General features: G+C 39.5%; 1 protein-coding gene across 1 annotated transcript in view; it reads left to right on the top strand.

Annotated features, from left to right (window-relative positions):
* LOC148507871 (vascular endothelial growth factor receptor kdr-like) overlaps nucleotides 1-13649 on the top strand; it is a 299765-nt gene that overhangs the window by 244945 nt on the left and 41171 nt on the right. The window contains exons 17-22 of the mRNA XM_088445571.1: nucleotides 424-559; nucleotides 1801-1905; nucleotides 2538-2651; nucleotides 5692-5780; nucleotides 8367-8520; nucleotides 13070-13167. Coding sequence (XP_088301697.1) covers nucleotides 424-559; nucleotides 1801-1905; nucleotides 2538-2651; nucleotides 5692-5780; nucleotides 8367-8520; nucleotides 13070-13167 — 696 coding nt within the window. The remainder of the gene's footprint in view (nucleotides 1-423; nucleotides 560-1800; nucleotides 1906-2537; nucleotides 2652-5691; nucleotides 5781-8366; nucleotides 8521-13069; nucleotides 13168-13649) is intronic.

The raw sequence follows: 13649 nt of genomic DNA, 5'->3' as shown, positions 1-13649 counted from the left end.
GAGTCACAATACATCTGATTTATTGCAATCTATACCCGGTCCTGTGCTATTATCTTCAACATGAGGACAAGTTATACCATGATAAAACAATCCTGCATGTGGTTTTTCCAATTGTCAACGTTTGGCAGTAGATTTTACTGTGTGTGCCAGAGATTGAGTACTGATATTGGATCACTTGGAATGATAAAATGATGTTTAAGACTTCCTATACAGCCAACACCAACATCTAGTCTTCAAGACAGCTTAAGAGACCTGCTTTTATAATGACATAAGGCAAAGGAAGGCAATCTACAGCTTTCCAGGTGCTAGGAACAGCCAGGGGATTGCAATGTATGATGGGATTGTAGTTCCACCTCCTTAATATTGACCTTTATGCTCGTATAGACTAAGATATATGTGAATTATCACCTTTCTTGTCTGCAGCCACATGCGTCAGAAATTAAAACAGGCTATCTTTCCATCATTATGGATCCTGATGAGATGCCACTGGACGAACAGTGTGAAAGGCTTCCATATGACAGCAGCAAGTGGGAATTCCCACGTGACAGGCTTAGTCTAGGTAAGTCCCGTTCTTCTTTACATTTTCATTCTTCATGCCATTCTTGCACCATTACATCATGTTATTTATAATGTATAATTGTGATTAAAGGCTCATAGCACTGCTGTAACCTCCATATCATTGATTGCTTTTTGGAGGCTCCAATTGAAAGTGGAGGACTCAACACTAAAGGTAGAGGAGTGGCACTGGGAACTGGTAGTGTGGCATTTGAGGTGCCAGCGAGTATGTCTGGCACCTCCGCTGTTAGATAAGCAGTAAAGGAGATGCAGATAGCACCCAGGACTCCTAATAGTTTGAGTTAAGGTCACAGTTGTGACCACCATGAGCCACTGGCCTATGTACAACTTGCTTTCCTTCCCCAAGCCATACATCTATAATGATTGGGCAAGTCAAGTACTTGTGAGATATATCATCTATCAGTGTTATATTAATTTTGAAACCAGAAGCATTTAAAAAAAAGATTGTGGATGCTTGCTGTACCTTATTGTAGCACTATATTATAAACTGTTATTGCTAGGATATCCATGGGATGAAAGGTTAAACAAATTCAACTGATAGTCATTTTGTATGCATGTTGTATGGTTTATTCCTCTTCATCTATGTATACATGTCTCATCTCCTGGCCTCATTTTGAATGTTAATCTTTCTGCATAATGTCATCACACAGGAGTTTGCTCTTATCTCTGTTTGCCAAACTTTGGTTTCTCTCAAGAGGGAGTAATGAAGGCATCACTATGAATTCTTTGATGACCTGCACATTCCTTCACCCTGAGTAATTGCAATTGATCTGTTTAATCTACATAGCAACACCTAAATATTGGACTGGTGCGCAACCTGTACATTTGCCAGGTTGTTTCACCCACCCTGAATTCTTAGTGGAAGTTTATCTTCAGCCACATAACAGAGAACTCATAGCTACAGAATTAGATACTAGATCACAGAGCATGACCTTCTCCTCAGTGTTACACCTGGTGTAATACATTGAGTGGAATGTAGAAAACAATTCAGTACATTATGTTTCACAAAGCAAAAAAATAAATACTCAATCTTGATGTCAGCCGTCTGTTCTAATTAAATATTATGAAAATCATTTTAATCGTACTGTTATAAATGAATGTTTGGACAACTTTGCTTTCTGTTCTTGCTTTTATTACGCATTCTCATGACTTTGCATGACTTTCACTGCATGCATCATCTTATTATTGTCCAGGCCTTGGTTCACTGTTGACTTTTACCTCCAGGTAAAACGCTGGGTCACGGTGCTTTCGGGAAGGTGGTGGAAGCTTCTGCTTTTGGCATTGATAAATGTTCAACTTGCAAAACAGTTGCTGTTAAGATGCTTAAAGGTATTATTTCCGCTTGGGTTTTCTCCGTTGACAGAAGCAAGATGCTGAACTATCTTTCTTATATATATATATCTTATCTTTATTTGTGCTCTATTTGGCAGCTGTAGACACAATATTCCAGATGCAGTGTGAAGACGTACCTAGATGTACATAAATAAACAATATCATTTAGCATATCTTACTGTCAGCTGCAAAAAGACATCTGTTATTGTCTCTGTCCTGTAGTAAATCTGGAGACAATAATTGATCAAAATGTCCTTTTTAATAAACAAAAAAAAAGATATTTGAATTCCAGGATCTCTTTGGCATTTGCTGTACATGAAGATGTTTTCAGTCACAAGTAATGACACTTGTTTGTGCCATACATCAGGCAATTTCCATATAGCCTTTGTGCCTTGTCTAGATCTCACATACAGTATTTCTGTGTGTGCTGCCACTAAATAAATTTCATCCTACTTAGGTCAGGAAGTAGAAGATGACTTGAGAGTGCGTGTGGTTGAGATTCCTTCTAGGGGCTGTGGATGTTTTCCTTTGTCTCTTGATGTCTCCCCCGTAAAATAAACAGGATTTTCAGTGCGTTGCAAAAATATCCCATTGTGCAGAGATGACTATGTCCTGTTTATGTTAAACAGAGTGTGCAACAAACAACGAATGCAAGGCTTTAATGTCCGAGCTGAAGATCCTTATCCATATTGGGCATCATTTGAATGTTGTTAATTTACTGGGAGCTTGCACCAAGCCTGGAGGTAAGTCACCACCATTACCCTATATGTTTCTGTGCCAAACTTCTGTTCTTGTGATGCGGTATCCAGCAAGTCATGGACAGCATTTCAGTCATTCAGGAGTCAAAGATTAAAATTCCAAACAAATAACTTAAGTGCATGTCTGCATTAATTGCAAGACAATTACTGAATTCTTAAGTAAATGTTCCTGGGTCAGTTGAAAACCAAACATTAGCTCAGAGCCATCAAAGTGTAATCCCGTGCAGTGCATACATGTCTCACAATAATTCCCATTGAATTTTTACTTTGATGATTCTGGGCCATGATATATCCATTATACAGTGGGAAGATGGATACTTTTTGCCTTGTGAATCTAGGATAACTTGCTAGATATATTATTCTCTGGGAAATAAATGTGATCACTGTTTTTTATAAATAAATATATTTTATCCTTAGTAAAGTATCTAAACCATAACACCTCTCTACACATTTCATGGTAAGCAGCTACATATAAGCACATAAAACCCCATAATTTTATAATTTAATAACTGGAGACTTTATTATACACTCGTGTCCTGACCATTTAACTGATAGATAAATTAGAGGGCCTGATTCAGCACAGGACAGAATTGCAAAGCTGCACGCAGGGTATTTTGCAATTCCGTCCTTGCAATTATGGTAATGCAGCAGGAGGCGTCATGCAAAGAGGCCAGGACATCTCTGTCAGCCGATGGAGATCATGGCCTCTTCCCTACCCCTCCAACGGCGGCGACACGTCTCCGTTTTGGGAAATGAAGGCCGTCGCAGCCCCCTCCCCGCCTACAAACAGAAGCAGACTGTCAATCACTAACAGTCTGCTGCCGCTCTGTGTGCAATCACACAGGACCCGTGCTGCACATGCGGAGTATGGGTCCGGCGCCTGCGCAGATTCCCGACCATCGGGAATCTGCATTCAGCAGTGCACCTAAGTGAATAAGGCCCAGAGACTGCATCATACAGTATGAGCAGAGAATTCAATTACTGACAGAAGGTATGCAGGGTCCAAAGGCTGTGTGTGTGTGTGTGTGTGTCAATGATTGCCTGACATATCGACAGTTTATCAGGGGCACAACACTGCTACGGTCTGTAAGTATGACAGGAGCTTATGTAATGTGTGCTAAATACAATAGTGTAGTTGGTAAATATAGCAGCATCGCATCCCCCATAGAAACCTATGGGGGTTGTGGCTGCCGGTGGGAATGGAGGGATTGCAGCAAGTATCTGAGATATCTGATGTGGTCCTCTATCTTACATTCGGGGGGTACTAAATATTTGCAGTTAACCCATTTCTGGAGAATAAGTCGTAAATATTTATTGATAAATGGGCCCCCTAAAGTGGTTCATTGGAAAAATATTACCTGGTCTAATGAATCATAGAATTTCTTCTTCTTGCTGTTTTACTCTGATGGGAGAACCAGGATGTGTGTAGAAGCATATACAAACATATATGTTTGTATGTTCCACTCGTGTTTGCGTGGGTATTCTCCAGGTAAACCGGTTTCCTTGCACAATCTAAAAAGATATTGGTAAGTTAATTAGATACTGACAAAAATGAATCCTAGTGTATATGTATGTATACATGTGGTAGGGAATAAACTGTAATCTCCACTGAGGCAGAACTGATGTGACTGACTAAATATACTCTGTAAAGCGCTGCAGAATATATGGGTGTGCTATATACATAAGTATTAATAAATAACTAAGCCCTCTGCCCAAATAATGCATTTTAGTTGTGTTGATGCAATTGGATGCTATTGAACATGACTGGATGTATTTTCGTGGCACATATAGGGTCATTGTGAATAAATTAGCATTTCACCCCCAAGGGATGTCTGAATATTGTTGCCGATGCGTATTGCTATTCTTGGCACATCGCATCTACAAATGGTCTCTTGGCACAAAGCTAGGAAGGAACAGTTCCAGGAATGTGACAATGAATTCAGCCTAATCTAATGGCCTCCCCAGTTAGCAGATCTCTGTCCAATCAAGCATTAGCATGATGAGATGGAACAAGCTACAACATTCTGAGTAGAGATTCACTAGCAGCTAATCTGCAACAAATGTGAGTTATATCCTTGTGCTGCTCTTTCAAGATCCTATTGCATCCTAAATTAATTGTCATTTTGTTCCCAAAAGTCATTAAAAAGCAACCCCATATTTATATTTGTAGCATGGCTGGGTTTAGATAATCTTACATGTTCTTTCAATTTACCTCTCTTATCTGGATTGTTTTCTCCACATTTGTTTCCACAACTACAAGAGTAGATTTTTACACTTTTTGAGTTTTTATCATTTTAATCCATACAGAACAATGACCAAGAACTTAGAAAATCTTGTTTATTTCTGTCTGAGATGGAGATAGGAACATATCTAACCTCAGTGAGATGATTTATTAAGTTAATAAGATAAAAAAATAATTGTATTGCCTGTGTCAGAGGACAAGAGACAGAGTGAAAATGAGATGAGACTTGGAGTGGCAGAGCATTTGTGTGAACAGTTGAGTTGGATCTGCAGCACGCCGTCTGTCATTACTGACAAACAAAAACATGAGGACAGAGCCAAGTGTGTGAGCATGGTGTGCTGTGCAGATAGACAGGACGTTCATTCAGAAAATGTTAGGAAGGAATCAAATACCCAGGAAAGGTCTTGTACGTCTGCTCTAAAGTGAGACTCTACAAACATTTTTTTTTTGGAGAAACACAGTTAAAGTCCTGGGGTTGAAATTATTTGAATGAACGTTAAGTTACCATCTAGGCAAAGTGATCATTATGTTAATAGGTGCCCAATTGGTACAGGATTTCGGGGGGAAAAGGATGACGAGATGAATGTTGAAAGGAAGCAAATACTTTGAGATGTGTACATTTATAGTAATATACAATATAAATGCTGGCTTGGCCTACCATATTGTCATTGGAACCATAGACCTGATATTTGGCTGATTGTACTGAGACAGGTTTTTTATATGATATACTATAAAAAGTGTTTTAAGTAATGGTATGTCATCTAATAAATGTCTCTTCTACAGGACCTTTGATGGTTATTGTTGAATATTGCAAGTATGGAAATTTGTCTAATTATTTAAGAAGCAAACGAGCAGATTTTATAGCTTACAAGGTACAACTATTTCTATTATATTTTTTTAGAGTCCTTTATTTATATAACACCAACGTTTTCACAGCTCTGTACAATCAAGGGAAAAGACTGTGAACATATAATGATTGACTAAACAGATGTAAACGATGAAAGGCAACAAGAGGGGGCCTTACTCTCAAAAACTTACAATTTAATTGATACATAATAATAATAATTTTATTTATATAGCACTTTTTTTAATAGGACTCAATACACATTTTAAAGCATCAAGAACGGCATTTGAAAAATAATGTAGCAGCACTATCTATGAAATACATAAACAATCTACTGAATTTACATTATAAACTTCCACGGCTCCATGGAAAAAAGTCTGGGCATGAATATATTTGGCAACAGTGTTTACTAAGGGAATAGAAGGTGTTAATGTGAGAAATAACTGGATTAGTGAACCTATGAAGGAACACGATTATTCTTTAAAAACTTCTACAGTCAGATTAAATGACCTGGACTGAAAATAATGATACTACTTATAGGACCAGTAGTCGGCATTGCAGTCGTTTTATTTATGTAAATGTTAAACTTGATGTGTTGCGTCCTTTTCAATACCCATGGAGACAAATGAATGCATATTTCATGCTGGATGCCATAGCCCAATAGCCTGCCCTGATTAGTCAGGATATGAGATCAGACAACAGCTGATAATGCATACCCCACCCAGTTACAATCTGACCCATAGATCTATTAAACTTGAAGTCACACAGGACACTGTACATCTTACTCCTTACAAAATGTATAACTCATTCACACAAATCAAACTTGACTTTCCAAAACCAGGACACACTATGAAATATAATGATGAACAGTTAAATAATAACGTATAAATAAATAATTTCTCTAAACTACAATATTATCTCTTTCTTTATAAAAAAAAATACTTGTTTTATGCCTGCCAATGTAATGGCACAGAATGACATTTATCCAGGAGTGGAGTCACATTTTCCATGGAAAGCCTTTGTTTCCTCCCTGGTCCTGCTGGGACTTTCTGACAATTTCCATATGTCTGCAGACCAGATAGTTACATTGCCGCTGATGGTGGATGTATATGGGTGGGGGTCTGCACTCTGAAATTTGTTTGATAGTAATTTGCCTTTCACCAACAAGTGGACACCTCCTTTGTTTTAACATCACACATTACAATGATTATTATATCACTAACCTGTGTATATCAGGGTATTACATAGACCATTATGTACCAACCCTGTATTTTTACCCTAAAATGAAAGCCAAAACTTTATGCAATTTATGAATGAATTATGGAGCATACACACGGTCAGATTTGTCAGACTTGTCAGATTTGTCAGATGAACGACTGAACGATTGAACGATTTGAACGATTGAACGATTTTTGACTGCATTAAAATGAATGGAATCGTCCAAGTCTGACTGCAAACCCATCAGATGTCAGATATCGTTATCTGACAAACGGGAACGCGCATCGTTGATCGTCCATCGTTCAGGCATGTCAGATATGAACGATTTTCCTTCAGATATGAACGACTGAACGATTTTTAAATCGTTATCGTTCATATCTGAAGGAAAAATCTGATCGTGTGTATGCACCATTACAGCATGTAATCCTGATAAAGAAAAACATTTGTGTTTAAAAAAAATGTTTTAACTTCAAGTTAATTGAGAGGTTCATGGTCTAATTCTGAAGCTGTAATAACTGTATGTGTAAATATTTTTGCAAACATGAAGAGCAACTTTATACTGTATGAGAACATACGTACATACCAGCTTTGTCATGCAGCATAGTAAATCAGTTATTATTCAATGCTGCAGCTCAGCCACTCTCCATTTCCTCTGGTCCTTATGTTATTAATGATCTATTACCTGAAGATGCATCTTATAACACTGGAAATGTGTGAATTATTGGGTTAACATTAACAACTTAGTTTTTTTCACCAGGTATAGTGTCTATGTTTCATGAGGGCTTGCTGTTACATGCCATGTAATTTTTGTGTTTTTCAAAGTGTTTAAATGACTGCAGTGATCATATAAAAATAACGCCAGACTCCATATATCTGTGTCTGCTGGCTTAGAAAACATCTATTAGCTGTGGGGTCATGTTGTAGTCAGTCATCAGGGTTTTGTAGGTTCAGATAGTTTCCTTGAAGGAATAGACCAGTAAATATACTGTAGCAATTGCACAAGTTACATCTGTAGTTTTACTAAATTGTGTGCATGAGTGTTGCTTTATTGATAGAGCAATATGAAAAAATATATATCTAGTAAACCTTTTTGTATTATTTTAGCAATTGTTACAGAATAAAATGTCGTAGTTCAACTACAGGGAATGGTAGAAAGAGGCACATGCATGTTATGATTGCGCCATTTTTTATACTGTAGTCTGTCCGTGGAGAGTTCCCTGTAATGGAACACGTGCCAAGGCTGAAACACGTTACTGGAGTAGACAACATTAGATAACTGGAAGAGTAAAACAAACATGTTGTTATAGGAATATGTATCAGGGTTGAGCAATAGCTATACTTTGGAGATGATGACTAAGTCTGCTTATATATCTTATTGCTTCTATTATATAATCAGTCGCAGGAAACTGAGAAAACAGTAGATGACTCAAATGACGACCTCTCTGAGTTGATTAAGAGAAGGCTGGAAAGTGTGGCCAGCACCGGCAGTTCCGCCAGCTCAGGATTCATAGAAGACAAAAGCTATAGCGACTCGGAGGAGGAGGAAGAAGGTAATTAAAAGATTTGTTAAATACGTCCATTTTGTGTACAATGTAAAACAACTGATATGATGACATAATGGGCCACTGTAAAACAACTAATATGATATGATATGATGACATTATGAGCCATTTCATGTGGGTTCTTGTCATATGCGCATCATACGGTTCTTCTATACACCAAAGTCACAGCATTACTTGGCATAGGGATCATTGGTCCATGTTCATTACTGACAGTATTACAGTACACCGAGGCTTTCATACTGAACATTAGATGTCCTACCTATTCAGCATACACTTTGGTCAGTCATCCATTGTCTGGCCAGTATTGCCATTAACAATTGGTGCCTGATTCTAAGTTGGACGCAGCGGCAGTGGAGCATTGTCTTTCGTCTACACTTGATTCTGAGTTGCACCATTCAAGCGTTCTGATTTTGTTCATTAAGAGCTGCAGAACAGATCTAAATGCACTGTAGCAGCAATGTATGGGCATGGGCGTCGGAACAGGGGTGGGGCAAGGGGGTAGCTCGTCCGCCCCAAACATTTCAAAGGAGCGGCGGCCGCGGACTGTCATGGCTCTGAGGCTTTATAGTAATAGGCTGCACAACTGCACTGCATGGAGGAGGAGGTGTAGTGTGCAGTCTGTAAGTTAAAACACCGCACATTACACTTCCTCCTCCGTGTGGTGCAGGGGCTGTGCAGCCTATTACTATAAAGCACAGCACCTGACAGTCCGCGGCCGCCGCTTAGGTAAGTTGGAGGGGAGGGGAAGAGATAGGGGCGGGGATAGAAGGGGCGGGGACGGTGCCGGAAAGATTTTATATTGCCCCCCCAACATAAAATCATTCCGACACCCCTGGTATTGGTCGATCCTAGACGATGAATGGGAGGCATCAGGGTGGTAGCTAAACAGATGCACGGAGATATTGCATCTTATGGGAGTGTTGGGGGTGTGTTGCTTATAGTGGTAGTGTATAGTGACACCGATTCGCTCAGAGAGGAGGCCACATTCAGACAGATAAGCTGCACCTGCCATAGTGCTGATTCAAGTGTGCATGGTGTGACCAATGGTATGTCTAATGACGCACCAAGCGGAATATCAGTGTCTGCAGACACCTACAATGGGCTTCTCAGTCCTTACACAGTCAGACGCATGGCTGTACACCAGGGAAGCGCCATTAGCATCAAGTCACAGATGTGAATGCAACAAGAGATGCAGATATTCTGAATGAGAATCAGGCCCATGGTGTGCTGTGGGCATATTCATCATTGGGATGAATGTTCCTTATTCCAGGTTGCCAAGTGATGAGCAGGGGTCAGACGGAATGTACAATGGCTGCCTGGGCAAGTGCCTGTGTGCACAAGACACATGGGCTATAACTAGAACATATTCCTGATATTGTTAGTACTCCTGATATTGTTACTATGTGCATCTATTATTTAAAGTAATTAGTGACTATTTAAAAAAAAAAAAACATCAATAAAATACTCAAAATGTGACATAACTGGTCTTCAGCAAACAGCATAGTGCAAGTAATCCAACCACAGCTGTCCAAGGACATTAGGTTACTGGCAAAAACACAGATTATTATTATACTATTAATAGATTTACAGGAAATCTGGGAGAAGACACTGATAAACTGTGGTGTTGATGAGCATGATCATGAGAGCTAATTTAGGGAATCTTGTCCATATACCTATTAGTATTTTGTTATGTTTACTTAATAATATAATGTAATATAGATGATATAAGACTGTTGGTTTTTATATTTGTAAACTCATTACAGGTAATTTACAAACATTAAAAGTGGTAAACCACATGGCACATGTCCATTCGTGGCATCTCCTACTTATTGTGTGCAAATGCGCCTCATTCATTCAGCTGGCCAAAGCATGACATTTCCAGATAATAGAAGTTTTAGGAGGAGTTGGGTGCATTGAGGGCTTCCTACTTCTGCACCACAGTGCAATAGAGAAAAATATTTGTAATGTATTGGGCAGCCCGGTAGTACAGTAGTAAGTATTGCTATGTCCCACTGGGGTCTTGGGTTCGATTCCCACCAAGGACCTATCTTTGTGGAGTTTGTATTTTTATTCCCATGTTTTGTGGTTTCCCAGTTTCCTCCAACAAGTTAAAAACAAAACAAAACCCATACTGGTAGGTTAATAGACTGTTGGGTCTAAAGGGACAAGAACTGATGTGAATGATTACTTAAAACAACAACTGAGCTTGCCCAAGATGGCTGCCTCATCTTATGTAAAGTGCATTAAGTCTTATAGGGAATACGGTGGTGTATAAACGGAATGAGACTGAAATACCGCTGGCTCAAGAGCTGCCAGTTCAAATCCCGACAGTGACAGGTGAAGATCCCAACGCCCAGTGGTACGTATGCTAACGCTCCCCTCTCCCCCCCTAACCCACCCATAGGGGTGCCTAACCCAACCCCCTCCTAGTGCCTAACCCCCCATGGGTGCCTAAACCTAACCCCCCCTACCCGCACCCTAAGCTTAACCCTCCCAGGGGGGTGCCTAGCCCTAACCTCCCACCTTAGTGCCTAACCCCCCCTTCCCCTAGACTAACCCTAAACCTTCCCTGGGGGGGTGGCTAACCCTAAATCCCCCAAGGGGTCCCTAAACACCCCCCCATCCCTGGGCTAAATGTATACTTACCCGGCAGAGAGGACGATTGTTCCGGCGTCCTAGGTGTTCCGGCGTCGGGATTAACATAGGCATTGGTATTTCGACGCTTATGTTAAATCCCGTGCCGGGATTACGCTGTCAGGATTGAGACCTCATAACTACATCCCATATAAACATAGTTGTAGATGATAGAGATAAACTGTTTAGTTTTTCTGCAAATCGCACACACCCGAACTGTGGGGTTGAGAGTGGAACCGAGAGTTCCGAGATGTACCAAGTCCCGACTTGGGTCTTCTCGCAAGTTCGGAACTTGGATCTAAATCCATGTGATTTCAGGTGCTGTGAGGTGGTCAAAAGTGACTGTAAATTAATAATATTGATGTTAATAATACTATAGGAACAAAAACAAGTGCAAGTTACATGATTTATCTGTTTTTATCAATTTTTATAGAAAACCAAAACTGAAACCGACCCAAAACATTTGAGGATTGTTTTGCCAAAACAAAAACACGACGATGATTTATAATGAATATCAAAACAGAGGGGGTCTGTAGTCTACACACATCTCAGTTGTGTCTGACATCTCACATCAGATGACCGCTCCGGGGTTGGAGCTGGGCTCTTTACATCATTAGGCCCTGTCTGGTTCTGCGGCAGGGGGTGGGGCTAAAACTATGCAATTCTTCCAGAATTGTGTCATAATGGCCCCACATCCACAATTCCATTATGTCCCCACTCTGCCCACTTCATTAGGAAGAGGGCAGTATGCCAGAGATCCACTCTTCTGGGGATCCGTGGGGACTACCTGAAAAATGTAGAGTCTCCCAGACCTCCCGGGAGAGTAGATTAGTATATGTATAAATAATAATTATTATTTAATGTAATGAGATGTTATAAAGTGGTGACAATTTACATGGAGGTTCTGCAGATTTTGTGTACTATGAATAACTTTTATTGTGTTAAATAACAAAGGCCAGCAGCCAATGTGTAAAGATAACATAGAGTTCTCATCAATCATTAGTGCTGGCTGTGGCTTCTTTGACCTTATAATACTATTACAAGGTGTAAGACTAAGAACCCTACCAAATTACAGCTGGGTAAACTGAGTCACGTACAGATTAACACCTTGTTACTACCAGAGCTCTGTAGCGGTTTATTTTGAGTGATAGTAAAGCTTGTCTGTCTATTGCCTTTGGTGTTTCAGCTATATTATACAGTCTTAGACCAAAATCCTTTTGATGCTGTGTGTTTAATACATGCTAAAAAAGCAGAGTAAGCAGCAGATGTTGGGACTCATTGGACAGTTCATGGAATCCTTGTGGTTTTGGTGATTTCTTCTTGTGACATCAGTTACTGGATGTCATTCCTTTCTTATTGGTTTTATTGAAATAAACACATATACAATGGTGCTATCGTCATCACAGGCTAATCACTCCACAATTCATTACTTTCCTCGCTGCAGTGCTGTTCTTTATCAATGTTTTACTGCACCGTGTGGGAGAATATTGCAGAACATTGCTCTGTGTTCAATAGAAAATAGCTCTGCACTTGAACTGTAAACAGTATTTTTCTCTGGTAGCTGATATATCTTGCAGAAGCCTTCCTGACAATTCTTAACCTAGAATCTGTTCCCTGTATTGTGCATTTCCAGAGTACTCTAATCAGACCTTTGCTATGTTTACTAAAAGGGATAGTAAATTACTTTATCAGAATGGACCATGTTTCCCAACTACTGCAGCCAAAAAAGTTAAAAACGAATTGCAGGAAACAATTATTATTAAGGAAAGACCGAGCAATTGACTAGGAAACATTACTGCTGTTAAGAAAAACTTATGTCCAAAATTATCCAGACAACAGCTCAATCCTACAGTGCTTAGCAGTTGTGTATTTATACATTAAACAAAATGTATTATTTTTTCAGACCCTGAAGATGTGAGCAAGAAGCAGCTAACAATGGAAGATCTGATTTGTTACAGCTTTCAGGTGGCAAAGGGCATGGAGTTCCTGGCCTCTAGAAAAGTAAGGATTCCACAACTGCAGAAACTCATTGACTAACCTTTACTTTCGGGCTAGCTTATAAGCTAATGTGCAGCAGACCCCACAGCTACGCTTCATGCTGTTTACTCTGGGGCTTATTATTTAGTAAATGGAGAATTTATCCAAGCATGTCATTTTTTCCAACCACATTTGATTTAATGTTGTATAAGGAAAGTTAAAACACTCTTTTAACAAAGTGCAATGTTTCAAGAAACAAAATGAGTTATACTTGTAAACGTATTAACATTTTACCAGAGTGTCCATTATAATAGTAAAAATAGCTTCTGCAATACGAACTACAGTGCTCCTTTTTACACTGTCAGCTTAATACACAGACTACAACAATATAGTGAGGGCTACATAAACAAAAACACCTTCATTTACTTTGTGCAGACAATAAACCTGGTGTATGTAGAGGATGCTGGTTGAGATATGGAGGTGATTCAAGGTCCAACGCTATCGCA

The sequence above is a fragment of the Taudactylus pleione genome, unplaced genomic scaffold (genome assembly GCF_031769625.1).
Source record: "Taudactylus pleione unplaced genomic scaffold, aTauple2 ptg000381l, whole genome shotgun sequence".
NCBI lineage: Eukaryota > Metazoa > Chordata > Amphibia > Anura > Myobatrachidae > Taudactylus > Taudactylus pleione.
This window is presented reverse-complemented; position numbering and strand designations above follow the sequence as displayed.